The 21,651-nt window shown below is 38.9% G+C and overlaps 1 protein-coding gene across 1 annotated transcript in view; it reads left to right on the top strand.

Annotated features, from left to right (window-relative positions):
• Positions 1–21,651, top strand: part of LOC135407293 (protein hinderin-like) — a 121,009-nt gene that overhangs the window by 46,783 nt on the left and 52,575 nt on the right. Inside the window, exons 3-4 of the mRNA XM_064642207.1 lie at positions 16,969–17,657; positions 20,453–20,548. Of these exons, the coding sequence (XP_064498277.1) occupies positions 16,969–17,657; positions 20,453–20,548 (785 nt within the window). The remainder of the gene's footprint in view (positions 1–16,968; positions 17,658–20,452; positions 20,549–21,651) is intronic.

Genomic DNA, 21,651 nt, shown 5'->3' with positions numbered 1-21,651 from the left:
AAATGGGAAGCAAGTGCCATATTTTAAGGAATTTCAGAAGCCAAGCATCAAGGGGTAATAGAGTTGACCTCTAATTTCAGAAATCACAGGCTAACGTTTGAGAACATTTGACTTCCAAACTTTATTGAATGCTCTGCTTAGCACTCAGTTTTATGATAGTAAGGATTTTTGGCTGGGAGGCACATCAGTTATACTGTTACCTTGCAGACTTTTTCACATTAACAGCAGACACCAATGGTCTCTAGGAATGAAATGCTGCTACTTCAGACTGTACAGAGGTGTGATTGGACTGGCCTTCAGTCCTTGATTTCACAAGTGGGGTTTTGCATCCTCTGTTCTTTTTTACCTTGAACAAAGTGCAGTGTAGTTGGTCGCTTTGTTTCTAAGTAGAGATTTTTTTCATTCCTGAGGGTTTGCTGTCTCCTTGGTGTTGTAATATTTTAACTGGCATTTTTCTATCTGCCGCTTCCTAGAGTGTCCATTATCCATTGCTGCAGTATGTTATCTACAGGCCGTGTCTTGGAATTCTCAGTAGGCAGTTCTCAGCATGGGTGCTGCTCACCTTACAGAGGTGTTAAGGAAATACATGGTTTGGATGTATATTTAGTGCAGACTTGATTCCACCCTGTGGTCCCTCCACCTAGAAGTAAAGGTTCCATATGAACACGATGTTGCACTTTCCAAGATGATTGAACTTTTGCTTTCAGTACAGGTGTGTAAATTTTTAGAAAAGGGAAAGTTTTCCCATTAAATAAGAAGTTTCAGCACAGGTGAGGTAAAACTGTGACTTCCACCTGCTCTTAGCTTGATCATATTCTTGTGTGTCTGTTGCTTTTGGTATGAATAAAAAAAAGCTTTGTGAACAATTTTTGTGAGCATTGGTAAATGCCACCAATAAGACACAGGAGCACAGTTAAGCATCCCTTTGCGAGTTCCAAGTTTATTAAGTAACAAACTGCACATCATCATACAAAAAATGAAGGGAAGAATTTAAATGTATTTTCTGTAAAGCAGTTTTCTTTAGGTTATTCCTAAATAGCCATATCTGCTTTCTGAATATAGAATTTGAGCCTTATTAATACATAATACATAAATTTGTACAAGAGCAAAAGATTCTTTCAGCATCTGGACTCTTAAAGCGACAGGTTTAAAGATACTCGGAAACATTATGGATGAATAAAGCTTCTATTTCAAAAAATACAGCATAGGTATAAAAGCAAATGAAGGACAAGACTTCTAGGTAGGCGTACTATTTTTTGTTAAACAAGACTGGCATGCCTGGGAAAATTAACAAGGTTTTGGGCAGCCAAACTTTTTTGAGGTCTGAAAAGGAAACAGCAGATTTCAAAGCTAAATGCAACAACTTGAGGGCAATTAGCAGTTTGCTTAAAATCTAGTTAGGATACTTAGAGGGTTGTCCATCAAATATAAAATCCTAGATGAGCCTCGAGGTTTTCAACAACTTCTTTACTTGAAGTCATGAATAGATGTCATATATACTAGTTAGTTTTTTTTCAAGTATAATTGTCTTGTACAGATATCCAGACTATTATGTGTTGTTAGCAGTCTGCTCTCATGCCTGATAGTGCTTAAAAGCTGGAATGCTGTTTGTAGCCCTGCTGGTATTCGTTTCAGATTTGGAGGAAAGAGCGGGCTAGGTCTGCAATACAAAGTGATTAGTGGCAAAGTAAAAAAGTTCTTTCTACTGAATTAACTCTTTTGTCAAATGGCACATTTATTTACAGGCAGGCTCTTTGGACAATTGAAATGCACTTGAAACAGTCCTGATACTTCAGCACTGCAAATTGGAGACTGGAAAATAGGAGGACAGAAGGCACAGTTTTCATGCTAAGGTTCCTACCCTGCTCTACTGCTGAGGAAATGAGCTGCCACATCTGCTGTGCTGTGACAAGATCTGGACAGGATATGTCCAGGAGACTGTGTGGGAACAGAATCCAGGCAGATGATGGAATTGTTTGAGCTGTAGGCTATCTATGCTGTCACATTTAATGGCATACGTTCAGCATCATCACAGACAATAGTGAGGCAGAACACAAGCATGTTAAGCACTGCTGTTTTTTTGCCTTTTCAAAAATGAATTTCTTGTATTTATTAATTAGACTAGTTCAGAAACACCGAATTTTGCCAATATGGATATAGCAGCAGTGCCAAGAACATGGCAATTTAACCAATTTCCAGTTTAGTGCTGGTTACCTAAAGCTAAATAAAAGAAGAAACTAGAAATGAAACCAGAAATCCTGGTAGATGTTTTTGCAGCAACCTTCCAGTGTGAGCAATATCAGTGTAGCTGATTAGATTTCTCTTTACACATAAAGATTCTGTTGTTTTGGATTTGGATTACAGTTTTCATTTAATCTTTTTTTTTTCCCCCCAGTGACTTCATATTGTCATTCAGATTGATTCTAGCTATCAATTTCAGACAAATTAATTTATGAATGATTTTTTAAATAAAAAAATTGTTCATAAGGCTCTTAACTCTTTGGAACTCGTAACCCAGAGTAACCCTTTTGTAGCAGCCTCCTGTTGGACTGTAACTGGAGCTATAGGTTTTCTGTTCCTCCAAAATTTGTGCCAATTCAGATTTGAATTTTTTAATATCTATCTCTTGAACAATCTCTTTGTGACTGAGATTCAGAGAGGTCCTGTGTATTCTTTGACCCTGGTGTCTTCATCTATAGAACAAGGAGAAGAGTGCTTAGTTACTGCCAGGAATATTCAGGCATAATGTATATAAATACCTCTAAAGGTTACAAGTTCTCTCGAAGTGCCTCATATTTTTGCTGATTTAATGTTAAGTAGAAAACTGTGTGTATGTGTGGTGGTGGCAGTGGGGGGAGTTCAATCATCAGATGTCAAGTTTTGTTTTATTTTTATAATGATTTATGCAGTTGTTAATCGGCAGCTGACTCCTCAGAGGGAACTTCAGGGGGATCATGTATTTAGAAACAATCTGGCTTCTAGTATTTTCTCTCCATTGTAGTTTTCTCCCTTTGTTCTTTTGTTCTCTATTATGAAGGACATTTGCATGAAAACAAGATTTTTGTTTCTTAAGAGTTCAACTGCTCCTGCTGCTTATTCCCCACCTGGTCATAATCCTCCGTTTGTGACATCTCAATTGGTGGCTGTGCAAATGATTATGATGTCAAAGACAGGATTATGACTTCAGGTGAGAAACAAACAGCAGGAACTGGTGAACTCGGGAGAAATACACATCTAGATTTTTCTCTAACCATTTTTATGCTAAAAGCACAAGAGAAATGCAGACAATAGATTATGTATGCATATTAAAATAACTGATGTATAAGCAGATTGTATCATACCAGAGAGTAACATGACAAATCTATTCTTTAAATTGCTTCCACTACTGTTATTCTCTAGTTTCATCTACAGAAAATTACAGTAGTAGAATAATATCCAAAGACAGTGTTATCAGGACATAGTTACTTCATTTTACCATGTTATAACTCTCGTGAGAAACTTGTTCTGTTGCAGCACAAAGTCCTTATTTTGATTATAAAAAGGTTTGATGAAAAACATAGAATCAGACCCAAGCTGTGGACTATAAGTGAGTTAACAAGGGTCCCTGGCGACAATGCGGTTTTGGACCAGATCAAGCTGCTTTATGATATAATGGGAGGTTCTTGAATTTGTTTGAGTTCTTCTGCTTGGGTTCTTTTTCTCTTGTGTAATATCGCACTTCCTTTTTGTTCCTGAGGAGCCCCACTGCCCCCAGAAGCTAATTCCCTAAAGGGTTTTTGCACAGTATCTCCTTTTGAGCATTCTTGTCTGTGGTTGGGAGTCCTATGACAGTAAATGGCTTGTATGGCTCTGCAATACAATAATTTGCCCCTGTGCACAGGGCAAGGGGAGAAAGGTATTTGCTGTAGAAGCTTTACAGGTTTGAGAATTACAGCATGAGGAAGGTGTGTGTGTATGTGTTACAACACCAGCTGATGTAACTAACACCTGAGATTATGTCTTTGGTAAGTTAGTGGTGGATTCTGAAGAGATTGCTCCACAGAAATCCTGTCCAGGGAATCAGCTTGCACAGTTCTGCTGTTCAAGTTGTTACAGTCATGACTGGCACTTTTAGTAGCTAATGCTAAGGTCATCACAATGACAATTTTTGGTTAGGAAAAAATTTTTCCCCTTCTGCATGATTTCAAGAATGCCTACTTATAGATGCGTTATGGAGGGGTTTTTTGAGGTATTTAGCTTTTCTTTTTTTTGTGTGTAGTTTGTGAAATGAAATGGAAAAAAACTATGTTATCTTTTAAGCATTTACTGTACTGTGTCAGGATGACTGGGTGAAAATAAAAAGGGAAGAGAGGAGTTAATGTAACAGAAATAAAGATGTGGAAAATCATCCAATCCACAGTTTTGATATTTGAAGTACTCCCAGCTTCAGAGAAACCATGGGGAGTGGGTTTTTTTTTTTTGGTTTGTGGTTTGTTTTTTTTTTTGAGCAGAATTGAAGTAGTTATCTTCAGGAACCCAGTAATTAAAATTAGAAAGTTGGTAACATTTTTATTGCAGGCAATTCTAGTGGTGAGATTAACATTAGATAATCTTATCATTAAATAACCAGGCACCCTGTGATGATCTGACACATGAGAGGCTGCACAGAGCTTCTGGTCCCCCAAGGGCTGTGATTGTTTTATGGTTTTATCTTATGATAACTGTGCTTTGGTTTTGCCCTTTTCTAAGGGTTTCATACGGTACACATTCCCTCCCACCTCCCTGTAAATTTGTAATTTAACACTACTCTAGGAAATGGCAAATCAGCATGAAACTATTAATCTTATCTCATATCATGAAACAGACACTGATCCAAGAGATCTGATTACTTTGCTTCTGGTCATTATCCAGACTGAACACTCGGCTTGGGCATTTGTATCATCAAGAGTTCTGTCATCAGAAAGGAAAAGATTTCAAAAACAAGAGCAAAATCTATGATCAATCCAGTTTAACATTTCGTGCCAAAAATACAGTGTGGCACCAGAGTCCTTTTACTGGTCACTTAGCGATCCGTTGCGGTATTAAAGCCTTAATTTCTGCCCTGTGTCTACAGCTTCTTCTTATGGGTGTTTAAAGCAGAATAAAGGACTTGAATGTCAGGCATGAAGACTTTAAATAATCTGTAGTGATTTTAATGAGTTCAGTCACAATTGCCACAGGTTTGCTGTGCTTCGTAAGTATTTCTGAGATGGAGCTTGCAGTCAGGCTCTCTGCTGCCAAGTTGCTTTTCGGTCTTTTGAGAAGGATGGAAACTGGCTCCTGTTCAGTCCTGCAGAACTGAGTCGGTTTTAGCTTGAACTGCTCTGGAAATAGCCATCTGCATCCCCTCCCCTCCAATGAGTATATTGTGAACAAGAAATTCAGTTTTAATTTGTATTACAGTTTAGCTAATTAAAGAAAACTCATTTTAAATACCCGACTGAACCAATGTGATTTGGGTTTCTTCTGTTCTTTACTCTTGGCTCTTCTTCCATTTTTTCCCCCCACTCAGTTCTTCCAAATACTTGCAAGTTCATATCTTCTCTCCCATCAAGTTTGTGGCACTTCGAAAGATGCACTTATTTAATATGTAACTGTGAGGGAAGCTCAATCTCTTTTTTTGCTTTTCCAGTAGGATAGAACTTTATGCTCTACAACAGTATTTGGAAATATATATTTTTTTTTTACTATTTACAAATCCCAAGGGACTTTGTAGATATGGAAACATGTGGTGAGAATTTCTTCTCTGCTCAACTGGGTGGTTGAAACTCTGTTCCTGGAGGGAGTGAATTTTACTGTTGACCTAATTCTGCTCCCGTTAAAGTTGGCACTGAGTGGTTTTAGAGATTTTCAGCCTCAAAGCATTACTATTCTTTGTTGAATCCAAAGTTTAAGGAGGAGAGCTGAAGTGCAGCTCTTTCAGATGGAATAAGAAAGGCTTAAGCCTGGTAATCAGAATACATTTATTAACTAACTCTATCCAAAGAAGTGGCCTGGGAACCCAGATAGAGGGTTCAACTTTGCATTAGAATTTTGTCAGAACTTCAAAAATTCATACCTTTTGGCATCATGGGCTGTTTCTGCTCTCTGCATTGGTGCAGACTTACCATACAGATTGAGTTCACAAAGTGGGGAAGGATAAACCAAAGCAAAGGTAAAATATAAAACCACAAACTTCTACAGTTTTCCCTGAGGAAAAAAAAAAATCCCTTAAAATGGTTCCCTTCTTGAGAATAATTAATGTCACATTTTGGATTTCATATATCTGCTACATTAATTGCTATCAAGTGGCAAACAGACTTTTTTTTTTAAATGCACAGCTGTTAGGGTACTGGTTGGAAAGGGCACAAAAGAAGTATGTAACACCTCATCACAATATAGCTCTTAAATTGGCACAACACAAGAAAATAATGGTTCTCTATTAAAAGGAAGGTCTGCATCTCCAGCTTGGAAAGACTGTACTGTAGGGGCTCATAGTTGGAAATTGTCCTTCCATGTCCCTGTCCTTCATCTTGTAAGCAGGGCACGGTGTTTTGCTAACTATTAATGTAAGACTATAAACACATATTTACTACTTTTGCATATATTTGTGTGCTTTTGATTAAGGCCCAGCTTTGTGCAAGGCTTTCCTTTCCTCAGACTCTTGCAATTGCTGAGACTTTACTAAGCTGAGCTCAATTTGATAAGCCTGTTGGGTGGGTTTTATTTGGTTTGTCTGTCCAGACTGCAGTGTCTTAGAGTGAAGGCGTTTCCCTCACAAGGTCACTGCTGCCCCGGAGTAGGGAAAGGCCTTTCAATTTATGCTTGGTCATGCCCTTTTAACTTAATGTTCTCTTTCACACAAGCTGGTAGTGATGGATGTCCATTCAGACAACCTAATGGCCTATGGTAGCTATAGAAGAGCCTTTACATCAATATTCTGCAGCTGAGACCCATCAGGTTGGACTGTCAAACTGCTATACAACACATCTAGGACTATTTTATGCAAATAATAGCTGTGACAACGTTGCTATACTTTATGATGTCAAGTGGGACTGTAAATGATCATTTCCACAGGTCAAGAGTAAGTTGATCTCTGTGGCTTGATATATCAGGGGTCATTTCCCTCTGTCAGTGGTCGCTGCCTTCGACAGTACTAAACCCACTGCAGAATAGCCTCAGCTCCTAAGGAGCCTCAACCATACATGGATGTATGCTGGGACATCTGTTGTGGCATTTCAGGTGTGGTGAGAGTGTTGTGGAGTCAGCATCTTCATGGTGAGCTTCAGAAGGCAACAGTTGGCTTACCCTGGGAATGGGAGATTCCTGTTTTCTCCATGCCTATTCTTATCCTTTGATTCAACTCTTCCTGCAGTCTTTCATTAGTTAATTTATGTACCTATTTGGAATACTGCAAGCCTGCCAAAGAGAAAACATTTAATTTCTCACTGAAATCACAGCCTGTGTGCCAAAAGGACCTTGAATTTTTATGTTCAGAGGGCTGAGCCTTCCAGGCTCCAGTGAGATTGTTTGCCTGTGTTGCTTAGAGGTCTCAGGGACACCTGTCCAATGCAGAGACTGTCAGATTAGGTTACGGATCAGCATCTCAGGCACCTTTGTAGCAACTCCAGCATTAGCCATGTACTGATTCATTCATCTCTACGTTGCATTGTACCCTCATGTGTGTTTGGAGTATGTCTGTTTTTGCACTATTTCTGTGATATATAGAAATAGTCTGTGCTTCCATTTTTTTGGACTCCAGCAGGTTAATTTGTATTTTCTTCACTCCCTTATCTAAATAAGTTGTTCCTGGTAATTTAGTCACCTTGGCATGACAGCAAGTTTTGGCATGACAACAAGTTTCTGCATGTCAGCGGCTCCAGACTGGTTGTTTTCTCTCTTAGCTTCATATCCAGTGAGAGAGACATAAGGACCCCTCTTGTGTTTACCAGGGGTTAGCATGGGGTAAAAACACACAAGCTGTGATCTCAAAGCTGATGAGACTTTGAGCAGTCAGTTAGACAGCTGCTGTCTTATAAATGGTATATATACTTTTCTGAAATGTATGGAAGTCATGTACCATGGCTCTGACTTGATTCTTATAGAAGACATTCGTAATTTTCTGTTACAAGGCTATTTAACACATAACTGTCTTGCACCAGCATTTAACCAGTTAATGTAAAGCTCTATATTGGTTGGGTGCTGGTGTGTTAGTCTTGTTCCAGTCTTTGTTCTGAAGAACAACATCATTACAAAATAAAAGAGTCCTTCTAAAAAGCTTTTATTTCTTTCGTGAAACTTCTTCTTTGACAAGATGAAGTGAGTCAGCCTGTCTTTAATGGGATTGCACTGAAATGTCTGCAACTCTTGTTGTCATTCCTTGGCATGATCGTTACTTGAGGGGCAGATTAGAGGTCAATCAGCCAGAGCCACAGGGGCGCCCACAGCTAGCCTCAGGATACTCCCTACAAATGTAAGATCAAAAGGGCAGGCATATGAAAATTACTGTTTACTTTTTATGAATTATTTCCCAGAGATGGGATCATTAGCAGAATCTAAATGCTGTCTAGCTCTTAGTGCAAGGACACTCCTGACAGAATGCACTTGCTTGGGCATACCTTTTCACTCTTAAAATAAAAAGATTTTCTGGTTTTGCTTTTGTGGGATTTCTTTATTATTTAAATAACTTTCTGGTTGTTGTTGTTTGGGGTGGGGTTTTTTTGCCCCCAGTACACTGTCCCTGCTTCTGAACGTGCCTTTAATTCCTAGATGTCATCTATTTCTTTGTGCAGCAAAGGTATTTCAAAGTTTTCATCTGGGGACTCTGCAGGAGTCTTCTGAAGGAAGTAAAACTTTCTGGTAATCTTCCTGAGTGAAGAGTGGCTGTTATAATTCATTGCTAGCCAATGGGTACCAGAATTATCCCTACTGTAAATACAGGGGAAAGGTGATATTGGCTGTCACGGTGAGGTGCATGTTGCAAATGCTGATGCAATGTCTACTTCTGCAGTAATCTTCACACATCAAAGTCTGCACCTTCTTATCCACATAAGTATCTGGCTTCTGTTTGATCACAGTAATCAGGGCTATTTAGAAGGGTCACAGCATATTTGCCCTTTTGTCTTGTGTCTGGAGCTATGAAAGCATGACTTTGGAGCAAATGTTGATTGAATTCTAAGGAGACTGGCAGGAGCTGGGAACATGTGTAGCCCCTGATATGCTAAACTTGTGATTCCAAGTAGAAAACTGTTTGCTTTTTAAAATAACTTTGAAAAAGTTACCTTGAAGAACCAAATACATGGTGGATATTACTCTTTAATGAAAACCAATATGAACTTTCCTCTTATCGTCTAACATGTTACTACCCTTAATGTGCAATAATCAAATGCTGCCCAGTGTAGGAACGAAGCTAAATCTGGCTGGCAACCAAAATAAAATCCCTTATAGCTATTTTTTATGTTCTTCAAATGTGTGCTGAGAGATTAGGCAGTTGCCTTTTTTCCCCCTTCTCTGCTGTTTTCCTTAAAAAGTTTAACCCCCCTAGAATTCTCTTGCACCACCCTCCTATGATAAGGTCAGGAGGCAGAAAATCCGATGTTGTGTTCTTTATCTAAATCCTTATCCTTCCTAATCTGGCTAGACATTTTGGATAGGTGTGTTTTTACTTATTTGGTGTGATATTTTCTCAACATTACTTTTTTGGCATTTATCTTGACAGCAGTAGCTAGAGAACTTCTTGCTAGTGTTTAAAAGGATAAACTGAGCATTTCCCTTTCCATCTTTTCCTCTTGCTGTTGGATAGAGCCCAGGAAACTTTTTAATCCTTGCAAAGCTGTGAGCATGCAAAGGAAACGTGTGTGCAGATGAGCGGGGTCGCTGGGTCCTCCAAGACAGGGGTCTGCGCGTGTCCACCTACAGGAGTGGGTCTGGGACTTAGCACAACAACCTTCTAAGAACTGAGGCACAGGTACTATGAGTCTGTGTGTGCTAGGCACAGTTTATGTTTGTACTGAGCACACCCAATCTCAAAAGTTTTCCACCATATGACTTGGACTTCTTGGGCTAGGGGATAGGGGTTCTGAACACCGCTCTTCAGCTGCAGTCGTGCTCACAGGTTCATGAGATTCGGAGCCTGGACATCGCAGGCTTGCCCTGCAATTTATTGCAGACTTTACACTGAGGCAGAATCAAATATCTAATGGTTCTGTTCATCTTAGCTATCTTCGTTGCTGATATCTTCTTGTTCTTCCAGTCATCATGTAAAGCAGTGGTTTTAAGATATCTTTTACTGCATCTGTGCTTCAGAGGCTGTTATTTGATTATTGTATTTGATTATTTTTTTTGATTATTATATTGTACTGCAAGGTTTCTTAAACCTCTCTGAAGTGGTATGTCTTGAAGCCAATACTCGAATCCTGATGGGTTTCTAGAGCACTGGTCTCTCCAGTGCTGTTAGAACAGAAGAATGGTGGAGGTCTCTTCTCCACCCAAATGGTGAGGTATGTGAGGTGCATCTGTCAGCTGATAGCTTTTAAATTAATATTTCCATTTCCCTGTGTGTAGCCTTATCTTTACAGGCAGGTGTATATGCGTTGGGAGAGGGGCTATTTTTGGCTCTGCTGTAGGAGAGCCTGAAGGTAATGAGTTGTGCATAGTAAATCTTGCTTACTCCATAATTTCCACTACATTTCAAATTAAGGGCCTAAATTAGGGTTAGTGTCAGACTTGCTCTTTTGCTATGTCCTAATTTTGTTTTAAAAGCACATAGCTAAGGACTTTAATATGTTTTAGATTCAGGGCTTGTAAGTTATACTAAAATCCCTAAGGGAGGCAAAATAACTTATTAAAACCTTGCAAATGTTTTTGACTGCTGCATTCTATTATTTTCTATTCCAGTGGTAGCATGCAGCCTCTGCTGCTGATGGGTGGAGGAACGCAAACCTCCAGGGCCCATTAGACTTAACTTGTTTACTGCATTGATATCTATATGTTAAATGACAAGAGAGTTCAGGTTATTGAATAATTTAAATTTCAGCTCTAATTGGTGTCATATGACCTGGAAAAGGCCATGGATGACGCCAGGAGCATGCTGTGAAATTCTTATAAATAATTCATAAATTAGATCATTCATTTGCCTGGATGTCTTGTTAAATGCAGAAGTTTGTAAGTAATAACTGGTGATATAACACCTGTAAGTATTTAGTTCATATGCTGGAAGGTAATCTACCTTGATGATCTTCTAGCAAAACCTGCCAGAGTACGAGAGTTAATTGCACTAGGGAGAATGCACTACATTTATTTGGGATGGGCTTTGGCAAGGCGTACCGTGCAGATGTTGCATTACACATTCTCTATCAGCTAGACAACTATTCTGTGTATGCCCATGTTAAAAATGCAGCTCATCACTCTTCTGCCCTTATTTCACATGAACTCCAAATGCACTGGGAAATGGTAGTGACCTGCTCTGCTCACAAATAGTATAGTTTTTGAAATATTTATCTAGGTCTTGAACTACTGATTCTTCAGTAAAATAAAGGGCAAAAGTAAAAAATTGAAGTCAGAAGATTCTGATTTTTTTTTTTTTTATTATTTCTATAATGCTGGCAGCACATTGAATCTTAATAGTTAGACCTGGTGCTGTCAAGATTAGTGCAGTGGCATTTTTCTATAGTGCAAACAGGAATGACACAGTTTTTTCCCGGAAAGCAAACATATTTGTTTAATTTTAGTGGTCAGGTATTGCATTGCCATATGTGAGTACTGGTTGAGTTTAATGGGCATTCTGCTCACAGTGACTTCCAGGACTCAAGGTACAGGCACCTCACTTTAGTTTTCTTGGAGCACTATATTATTAACAACTGCCTCATCAGCCAGCGTAAAAACAGCTTACTGATCTGAAATGGTAGCGTTTGTTAGAGATTATCTACAATATTTGGGTAGCGGGAGAAGAAGGGTGGCATGTTTATGAATGCAAAATATACACTTAAAGCTGAGTGCCAGCAAATGCTCACATGCTACTTTGAATGCAGGTTTTTGTGCACCTGGCATCCCAGCTCAAACCCTCTTAACAAAGAGGAGAAAAAATACTGAAGGCAGCACAAATATAGGAGGTGTTCCTCTGCTGTCAGCCAGCAGCTATAGATTCACTTTTTTGTGATGTGATCATATTACTTTTACTTTTTTTTTTTTTTTTTGCTACGCCTGTTCAGTATGTTGAGTTCAGTAGATTTTTACAGGAAAAATACAGGTTGGTTGACTGTCATTCACGGTTTCTTTCATTTTGAGACCACTTGTTTTATTCAGTGGAATATGGCAATCATAGCTATACATAATTTGTACAGAAAATGGTGCTTTATTTCTTGCTTGAAAAATGGCTTACCTTAGAGTTATCTACTGTATTTATCTTAGGCAGTGACAGAGACAGTTGCTTTACTATTACGTGGCCCTTTGTAATGGCTGATACTGGGTTATTTATGGTAGAGATTTTAATAAAGGATTACACGATTTAAACAAAAAAATTTATAGACTTCAGTAGATCCTACTAATATACTTTCAAATCTTTGCCCTTTTGTGTTCTTTCTGATAAATTCTTACAGATTCTTGGAAAGAACAGCTCCTTAATCACTAGTAATGCACTTCAAATAGTCCTATCATTTGAAATAATTGTTCTTAAAAACATCATTTCTGTTGCCCCAATATCCTACCTGAGCTTATTTATAATTCATTCTCCTCATTCCACTGACAAAAGCTTATACTGTTGATAGACCTGAAACCCAAAGCCAGGCTTTGTTCAGATGAGAGCCATACATCAACAATGCAGAGTGGTGACTGAGTTCCAGGTTTTGAATGTGTGCTTTAGTGAGTGTGTCAGCTGAATCACTTGGTAGAATCACAGATTTCTTTAGGTTGGAAAACACCTTTGAGCCCAACCATTAACCCAGCGCTACCAAGCCTACCATTAAACCTTGTCCCTAAGCACCACATCTGCATGTCTCTAAAATACCTCCAGGGTTGCTGACTCCACCACTGGCCCGATCATCCTGTTCCAGTGCCTGACAGCACTTCCAGTGGACAAATTTTTCCTAATACATTTTACTGACTGTGTCCAAAGAAGAGCTATGCTGGTGAAGAGTCTTTAGGTATGTGCCCTTGGTGCTCTGTAAGGTGATTCTGTGTATGGTAGCCTCTCATTTGCCCATTTAGACGTTTTTACTTCATCTTTGAAAATCTTTATATCTCTATATTTCTCCTCTCTTCATTCTTCTTGGTCTCCTCCAGGGTTGTCACCTCAGATCATCACAATGGACTAGTTCTAAATCAGTGTGTTCCTCCCGCTGTTTCTACCCCACCAAAAGACACCTCTGAGCTGAAAATCCAGATTAGAGAAATGTTCTTAAAATAAAACTGAGAATAATTTTACTTTGTTGTCTCTCTTTCTGCATTCAAACGTTTCGGCTAAAAGCTACAAACCCAGGTGCTATGAATTAAACCCTTAACACTGTTAACATCTCTAGCAATTTTGCTCTTCACCCCAAAAGCACTGTATTTTGCTGGGAACCCAGCTTTTGCCCCTCAGAGTGCAAGACTCCTCAAGGTAATGATTTTGGGCTGTTTCTTAAGCATGTTTTGTACATGCAGTAAAATCTGTTGGGACCTTACCTGTGTTGAGATTGTAAGTTACGGATTCATCCCTTGCAATACAAAGCCCTGTGTGCTGGAGTCAGTCTGTAAATGTGCCTCCTCTGCCAGCGCTGTGAATTAGAACTGCCAAGCACACAAGTTGCATTTAAGAACAATTTGCAGAGATCATAATGCTGTGTGCATAAAACTGGTGCACTGTTTGTCTGTTCATAGGAAGTTTTTAAGGGCTGGATGTTTGTTTAAGCTCTGCGCTGAATCCCCGAGCAAAAATTACTGGGGTTGCAGTAAAGATTTTGTAGACCTTCGCGTGTGTCTTCCTCTTTAAACCCTTCTAAAGATTATTTAAACCATTTTTAATATCTCCTTGTTTCACAAGAGTTTCACATCTGATCAAGTCGTCTTAACTCCTTGTGCTGCAAGGAGCAGTGTGAGTTTGTTTGTTTAAGCCCCAGTTAAAGGAACTTGTATCTTTAAATACTGTACAGCAAGCCTGGAAGAGCTCCATGGAGGGGAAAGCACAGCTGTTCCATCATGGTCCGTCATGGTTTCTATGTGTCCCATAGGCAATATCTTTCTTAAACTCATCTTGTAAAATTACCCAATTCCTTGTGCTTGTGTGTCTTTAGACTCACAGTAGAAGGTGGGTCTTTGGATTATTTTTTTTTCTTACTTTTCCCCTTCACCTGGCCTGCATCCTACAGATCTTGACATGCACTGGTCTCTTCTCATCCTTCGTAAGCATAAATGTCAGTTCATTTCCCTGCAACCTCTACCATCCAGCTGTACTTTCAATCAGAGCTTTAACACAAATTACTAAAGAAGTTGTTAACTAGCTTCTGACTCCCAATAGCTAATTTTTCTTTGGGGTTAGACCCTTCAAAGTACTGAGTAGCCATCAAAGGCATGTTGGAACTCACTTTTCTGCCTAACATGACCTCCTCCTCATAAAGGAATAAAAAACCCCACTAACATTCTATGACATTAATGAGAATTTTCCCCCCTGCAAACATATTGTAACTGTGAAATAACATTAAAGTTTCTCTGCCTTGTTATGAAGTCTTTAAATGTCAATGCCATTTCTGAGACCATCAGGGCAGACTTAATGGCGACCAGGGTCAACAAATGCTAACTGGTACCTCTCTTTTAGGGCCTTCAGGGACTCTTAATAGAGTCTCAGCCATGAAGTTAATTTGCGATGTGGACCTTTATTCTTAGACCCGATGATTATTTTGTAACATCTTCATTCATGTGCTTAGATTTCTTAACGTTCTCTTGTCTATTCAGTCAATAAACTGCTAAAATAAAGACATTCTCAGGCATTCCATCTCTTGAGTTTCCTTTTTTTGATGTTCCTTTTAACTTCTGGTTATGGGCTGTGGAAGGGTAGTGTGTGCTTTCAGTAGACCACCCCTACGCTGCCAGCCCTGATAGGATCCTCTGATACCTTCAGGTCTGAGACCTCCTGCTGTCCTAAGGGACTGGGAAACTGTCCACCGTGAAAGCCTCTTCCTGTAGGTGTCCTAAATCCTTTGCTGCCAGAAACAGGTGAGGTGGGAAATGAGAGACTGTGTAACTACAGGATTCTTTTACTTTCTCTTTTCTGTAATATTTCTTCCTGTTCCTGGTCATCCCTTTCTCTATTGCCTAATTTAGATTAAAAGGGCTCTTTAGCCTTTATTTGCCTAGAAAATATTGGAGACAGTGATGGCACGCCACAAATAATAAATAACAAAACTCCATCTTTTTGGTGGCATGTTGCATTTCTGCTCAGTTGCCCTGCCAGACCCTCTGACTTTAAAATATTTTAGTGTCCTGCACTTTTCACCCAGTCCAAGCACCAGACTCTCCTCAGACATTTAGCACTGACATTAATGCAAATGCCTCCAACTCACTAGGCCCTTTGGGGCAAAACATGACATCCTTGGCTTTCAATCACATGGCAGAGAGGATATATTTGTATGCACAAAACTGGAAATAATAAAATATCAGTATTCAGGTGCTAATCCACATTAATTTGCATTCTGTGAAGTCTACAAGAAACTTGTAATTGGTTGTCTTGAAGGGCAGCTGAGTATATTTGGTATTTTGTTTATTTATTAAAAAAGAATTTAAATTATACATACAAATGCTGCACAGATTTGTATTATATCTCTCTCTTCTAATCGTTGTTGGACCCTTGCTTGCATTCCTAAATTCTAATGTTTTGGGTCTGATTGACTGTCTTGCACTCTGTGTGCACAGTACATATCTATTGTAAGCATTGCCAGAGTGCAAATTATACCTTTCTTTCCATCAGTGGATTCCAAATTGCCCTGCTAAACCACTTATACTGCAGTGCTTTTGCTATCCTTAACAAACCTGGCTTCTGTAATTAAAAAAAAAACCAACAAAACCACAACAAGATCTTTGTGAAAGGTCCCAAAGGCTGGAGGAGTTTAAGTTCAGTTTGTTATTGAAATTAATGCACAGGTCTAGCAAAAGATATGTGGGTGCCTGATACACTGCTGTTCTGATGTGCATAAAACCTCAAATGCTTAGCTGCCTAGATGAACCTCAGTGCAAAGATACTCCAGGATGTAAGTAGGATTGTGATGTCTGTTACATCATATCCACAAGTATAACAAAACCACTAGAATTTGCTTGCACTGGGTTGACAAATGTGAATTACAGTTGCTTTCTTTCTTCAGAGTTTTATCAGACTATAATCACTTGCCCAGCTTAATTGAAAAATCACTTACGTTTATAGCTGTATTTAAACATGTTTTGTATTTAAATGACAGCTTTTGATGTACAACCATTTTTTACAGAAAGTAGTTGGTTTTTATCTGTGTTTCTGTAAAGATATTTCAAAAACTCTCATCAAATTTCCAGTGGTAAGTAATATCCCATTCAGTGCAAGGTGAAATGTTTTACATCAAATCTCCTGCTGTGTAATGGCCAATCAAAGACTATTTATAGTGGCTGAATGGATTTTTTGGCTCCGTATTCAAAATTAAACATTTTCAAACCTTAACATTTAATGTTTTTTGCCACTCTTCAAGTTGATTTTATGTAACCCTAGATGCTCACAACTACTTGATACTCTGAAGTGACTCATTTTATGCTGAGGATCCTGCAGGCAGTAGTTTTACATTTATTACACTTGTGTAGATGGAATGAAATGTAGATTTGATAGCAGATCTGTGTCTGTCTTCTGGTAAACATTTTGTTGGGTTTGGCTGTATGTCCGTCAGGGTGGTGTCTGTTTCTGAGAGAACACATTTATCAAGGGAAATTGTTAAGCAAAGATAAATTTGGGTAATTTACAGGAAATTGTTTCTCTTATTGCAGTTATCCAGTAAGAAGATCTCATGCCAGCAGCCATCTCTTGAGCTAGATGGCTCCTACCTGGGTGTTGGGGGACCTTGGACTCTTCATAAGAACTGCAGAGCACCAAAGGCTGGAAGCCCAGCCTGTGTTGCATTGTCTCAGCCTTGCAGGAATAACCCCCATTACAGGACTGAAACCCATTGCAACCATCAGGAGTGTCTGAAGGAATATATGATGGAAAATGACTTGCAGAGAAAGTGTAACAACACTGTGATTTCCCCAGCCAAGCAGAGGAGCCCTCACCATGTAAAACAAGCTCAGGAGGTGGACCAGAAAGCAAATGAATTTCAGAGCACGTGCCCTCAGCAAGTGAGTCATGGTTGTGCCTGCAGGCATGTAGGGAGCTCAGGGAGCATGGAAGAGAGCAGCTATGTCAGCCAGGTACTTAGAAAACACTCTGGGCCAGTACACAAAACCTGTGATCATTCCAGGCACTCTCGAGGTTTTGGGCAGAATCACAGCGCGGACTCCGGGCCTAAGGAAACGGAGCTGGCTAAAAGCTTGCAGGAAGAAAGAAGGCAGAGGCTGCTTCTGCAAAAAATGGAGCTGGAAATCGAAAAGGAACGACTCCAACATTTATTGACTCAACAAGAAGCAAAACTGCTCCTAAAACAACAGCAACTACACCAATCCCGTATGGATTATAACAGGTGATTTTGAGACTTATAATTAAACTTAAAGAAAAATTCTGAAATTTCTAGTGAAGACACGGGCGATAGTTGATTAAAGTGGGAGAATGGAACTGATAAAACAAGACAGGCAAGACTTGTGGCACAAATTCTAACAGTGATTTAGAGGAGAGAAGACTTTTTAGTATGTTGGTATATACTGTTGCCAAACAGCATGACAGCTGTGGAAAGCAGCAGAGGGAAACAGTAGGTGGTAGAAAGAAAGGCACAAGACAAGCACTGCTAAAAGACTAGGTAAGAAAAGAGAAGCAGTAGAAGAAAATGAGACGTTGATCTTAGTGCAGACACTTGAAGGAATACAGACATTTGCCAGGAGAGCAGCGTGAGCGTGGATGGCATAGATTCATTCCCTCTTCTTTCCTTGGAGAGTTTTGAAGTGTTGCACCCTCCTAGGTAGGGACTGTAAGGAATGTGTTTTACAGAAAAGATAGAGATCATTATGTGCATTTATATATATATGGAATATATATTTTTTCCCCATGTATTTACAGAAAAGGAAGGGTGCTCTGTGTAGCAAGGACATTTTCTTTCCAGTGGTGGTTGCAAAAAGGAGAATGCTGAGACTGAGCCATGGTACATGCTTAAAACTATAAGAAGAAAAAGGCAGCAACCATAGAAATACATGAAGTGTCTTGAAAGGCCCTTGAGCTTATTGCAGAAGGTTAAGTAACACGTTTCTGACAGTGTAAATAGAGTCTCTGAGAAAGGAGACAATGGGAACAGGTTAAAGCGAGTTAAATTAGCCAGTGTAACTGAGTTGAGTACTAGCATTTCAGCATTAGAAAGGGAAAACAATAGGGAAGAATGTAGCAGTCTTTTAGGAGAGGCAGTAGGAGTCTTTCACAAGGATGCACATTTCTATACAGTTCTAATATGGCCACTGCTGACAGCATCCCATGAGAGTCTGCATTACATGACCCACTTCCTGCGTTCATATATTATAACCACCATGGAGGAATATATCACTTTCTCTTCTTAATTCCAGCCCCTGGTTACTTTTCAAACTGTAAAAGAGAATACTGTAATCTAGATGGTCTTTTGTTTGCCTTCTTGGATTGTTGTTTACATTGAAAATACTGTGTTTATATGGCTTTAGAAGTACCTGTCTTTGAGGCAATCACAGTTGTGTGTGTTGAAAATGACTGAGGTCACTAACAAAGGATTACAACTTCAGGTGAGAATTAAGTAGGAACAGATGGATTCTTAATCATCAAATACCTTAATTCCATGCATGCATCCCTCTAATGAAAAACAAGTAGATATGAAGGACACACAGTCTTTTAGAGTTGATTGTGAGTTTTTTGGTGGGTTTTTTTTTTCCCAGTGGGAATTTTTCAGGATTCAGGGCATCATAAGTCCAGAAAAAAATAGACCTTAATTATCTACAGTGATGTCCTTGTTATATCTATTTTAGCTATTTTTTTCTGAAAAAAAACCCCTCATGGTTTACAGAGCTCTAGTTACCTAAAAAGAATTCTATGAATGAAAATCATATATGATCAATCTGAGGACTCAGTATTTTTGTGATCTCTTTTCAAAGGTGCACTTGAAGGCAGATATGCCATATTCTCTCTAAGAAAACAACTAGAAAATAGTGTGCTTTCTCTTAAAAATGTTTCAGTATCTTTAGAATTAAATAGTTGATACTTACAGGTAAATCTCTTACACATCACAGTTCTATTTCAGTTCCAGGTATATAATTCACTTTTGCACTTGGTAACGGGGCAGTTTTCTATACTACTAACAATAAAAATGAGTTTAGCTAGGCTCAAATACCCTTTGCTTCATTGTCAGGAGGTTCTAACCTAGTTAGGACATCATGACAGTTTAAAAAAAACAATACAACAAAAATCCTATTCCAGACAGTGTTTATTTTTGTCTGTCCTTCTGCCTGGGCAGATTGCTGGTTAAAGTCCATTCCAAGCTACTGAAAGTATTGTCATTGAATGACAAATAAAAGGTCTGACCATTTGCAATTATTGGCTATTAACTTTTCTGATCTTTTAGCTAAAGTATGAGTTGATCCTTTTTTTTATTACCGTGCTGCATCATGACTGCAATCTAATTGTCCACATTTCCCTATTTAACCTCAAGTGAACATAGTACTTTCAGTTTGCAGTTTCTGTCTCTGTGAAATAGTTGCTCAGCTGTCAAAAATGGTGTGTGTGCAGGCAAAGGGGTAGTTCAGTGACTCCTGATGCCAGCCTCACTGGAGTAGACTAGTAAGGGCAAAGCCCGGAAACAGGAATTTTATTCAAGTAAAAAAGTAGTACCACTGTCTTGGCTTTTCTGTCTTCATTAGAGAGAAAGAAAAAGGTGGAGTGATCTATTAAAATTGGAGCATCATCTGAGGGCCCATAGTTTGAGGACACAAAACCATCTGAAACAAATTCTACATTTTATGCAGCTTAGGCATGATGCCTTTGAGCTCTGATGCTGAAACTGTAATCTGAGCCCAACAGGGATGTTTTTTATTTGGTACTGTGACCCTTTCCTTAAGAGAGCTAGTCTTTGGAAATCAGTAAATGAAACTTTTCTGTCTGTTTCCCAGTGGTAACCCTTGGAAGCAAAGGCACTGGACCTAAGTCAGCCTTTCGATACAAAAGTATATCTGAAAGTGTGAAAACAATTGCAAAAGCATCTGCATTTAATGTGTTTAAGCACCCTGTTTATAGACACATAGGTCACCTTTTTGTGGCAAATTCCTGGCGTGGTGAATTGACCAGCTGCAGAACCAACTAACTCATCTTTTTCAGGATTAGAGGCCACGTCCCTGGCTCAGAGGATGTGCCCATTGCTGAAGCACCCGGAGAAGTTGCTCTGATGATGAACGGCAGCAGCATGGGGCTGAGGTAATTTCTCTCTTCACTTCTAAGTGCTTCACAGGGTCAGTATATCTTCTTGACAGTGTGCTGTTGCCTGCCAAGTGTATTTGTTCATGTGTTTGTTTCAGATTAAGAGCTTTTTTCTGCAGGAAAGGTAAAATTCATTGACTGCTGTGTTTTATGAGTCAACTCAATAGTTATGATGACCAGTTATTACTCAAGGTTTAGGGTCTGACTTCCTGAAGAGGTCTCAGGTTTTGTGTGTCACCTCTTAGCCCAGTGCAAAATGGAATGTTCTCAAAATCTTAGCTTTTTTTCTTTGTTCTAGGTGCTGCTTGTAATTTTTTTAATTAAAATCGGAACATCTCTTTAGCCTGGATTTGGACCTGCTGTAAATAATATACTATTCCTTAACTCTCAGATCTTTTACAGTTGGTGACAGATACTTGTTTTTTAAATATTGCTGCGTTGCACCTCTGCTTTGGTGAGATCAGAGCAAACCACCACTGAAATAACTGGAAGTAGAGTTAAGCCAATATTTAGCTTATACTCTCCATCTTGCTTGCTATTTAAAACTTCAATCAATACAGTATTGCACTTTCTTTCTGTCCTACCCTGTCAACATTTCCTGTTAACACTGGAAGAAGATTCAGGCTTATTAGAAAAACAACAAATAAAAGCTGTGGATTTGGCAGGGTTTTTCTCCTTTTCTCAGAAAGTAACAGCTTCTTGTTCTATGCTGTAACTATAGGTATCCTTTTGACCAAAGAATTACTTCTTTCGTAATCACCTCCTTGGACAAGACGAGCTGTGGTTTGAATAGCCCTTTTTTTAAGTGATGAGAGAATACCTTAAAATAATAAATTTTCTTCTCTGTTATGAGAATACTGGAAGAACGGATAATTTATTTATGAACTAAGGGTCCAATACTTTCTTTTTTCTTCTTTTTTTTTTAACTTTGTTATACTAATTTTATTTTAGGAGATCTTCACTGAAAAGGGATAAGGCTTTTTTTTCCAGAACAACATGAGTTTGTAGTTTCCTTGGAATACTTCACTGCTTACCCAGGTGTTTGGTTGCTGTGAGTTACTGTCATATCCTCTTTGTAGTCTGATGCTTTTTTCTGTCAC

The sequence above is a fragment of the Pseudopipra pipra genome, chromosome Z, assembly GCF_036250125.1.
Source record: "Pseudopipra pipra isolate bDixPip1 chromosome Z, bDixPip1.hap1, whole genome shotgun sequence".
Lineage (NCBI taxonomy): Eukaryota > Metazoa > Chordata > Aves > Passeriformes > Pipridae > Pseudopipra > Pseudopipra pipra.
The sequence above is the reverse complement of the archived record's forward strand: the minus strand, read 5'-3'. Positions and strand labels throughout refer to the sequence as shown.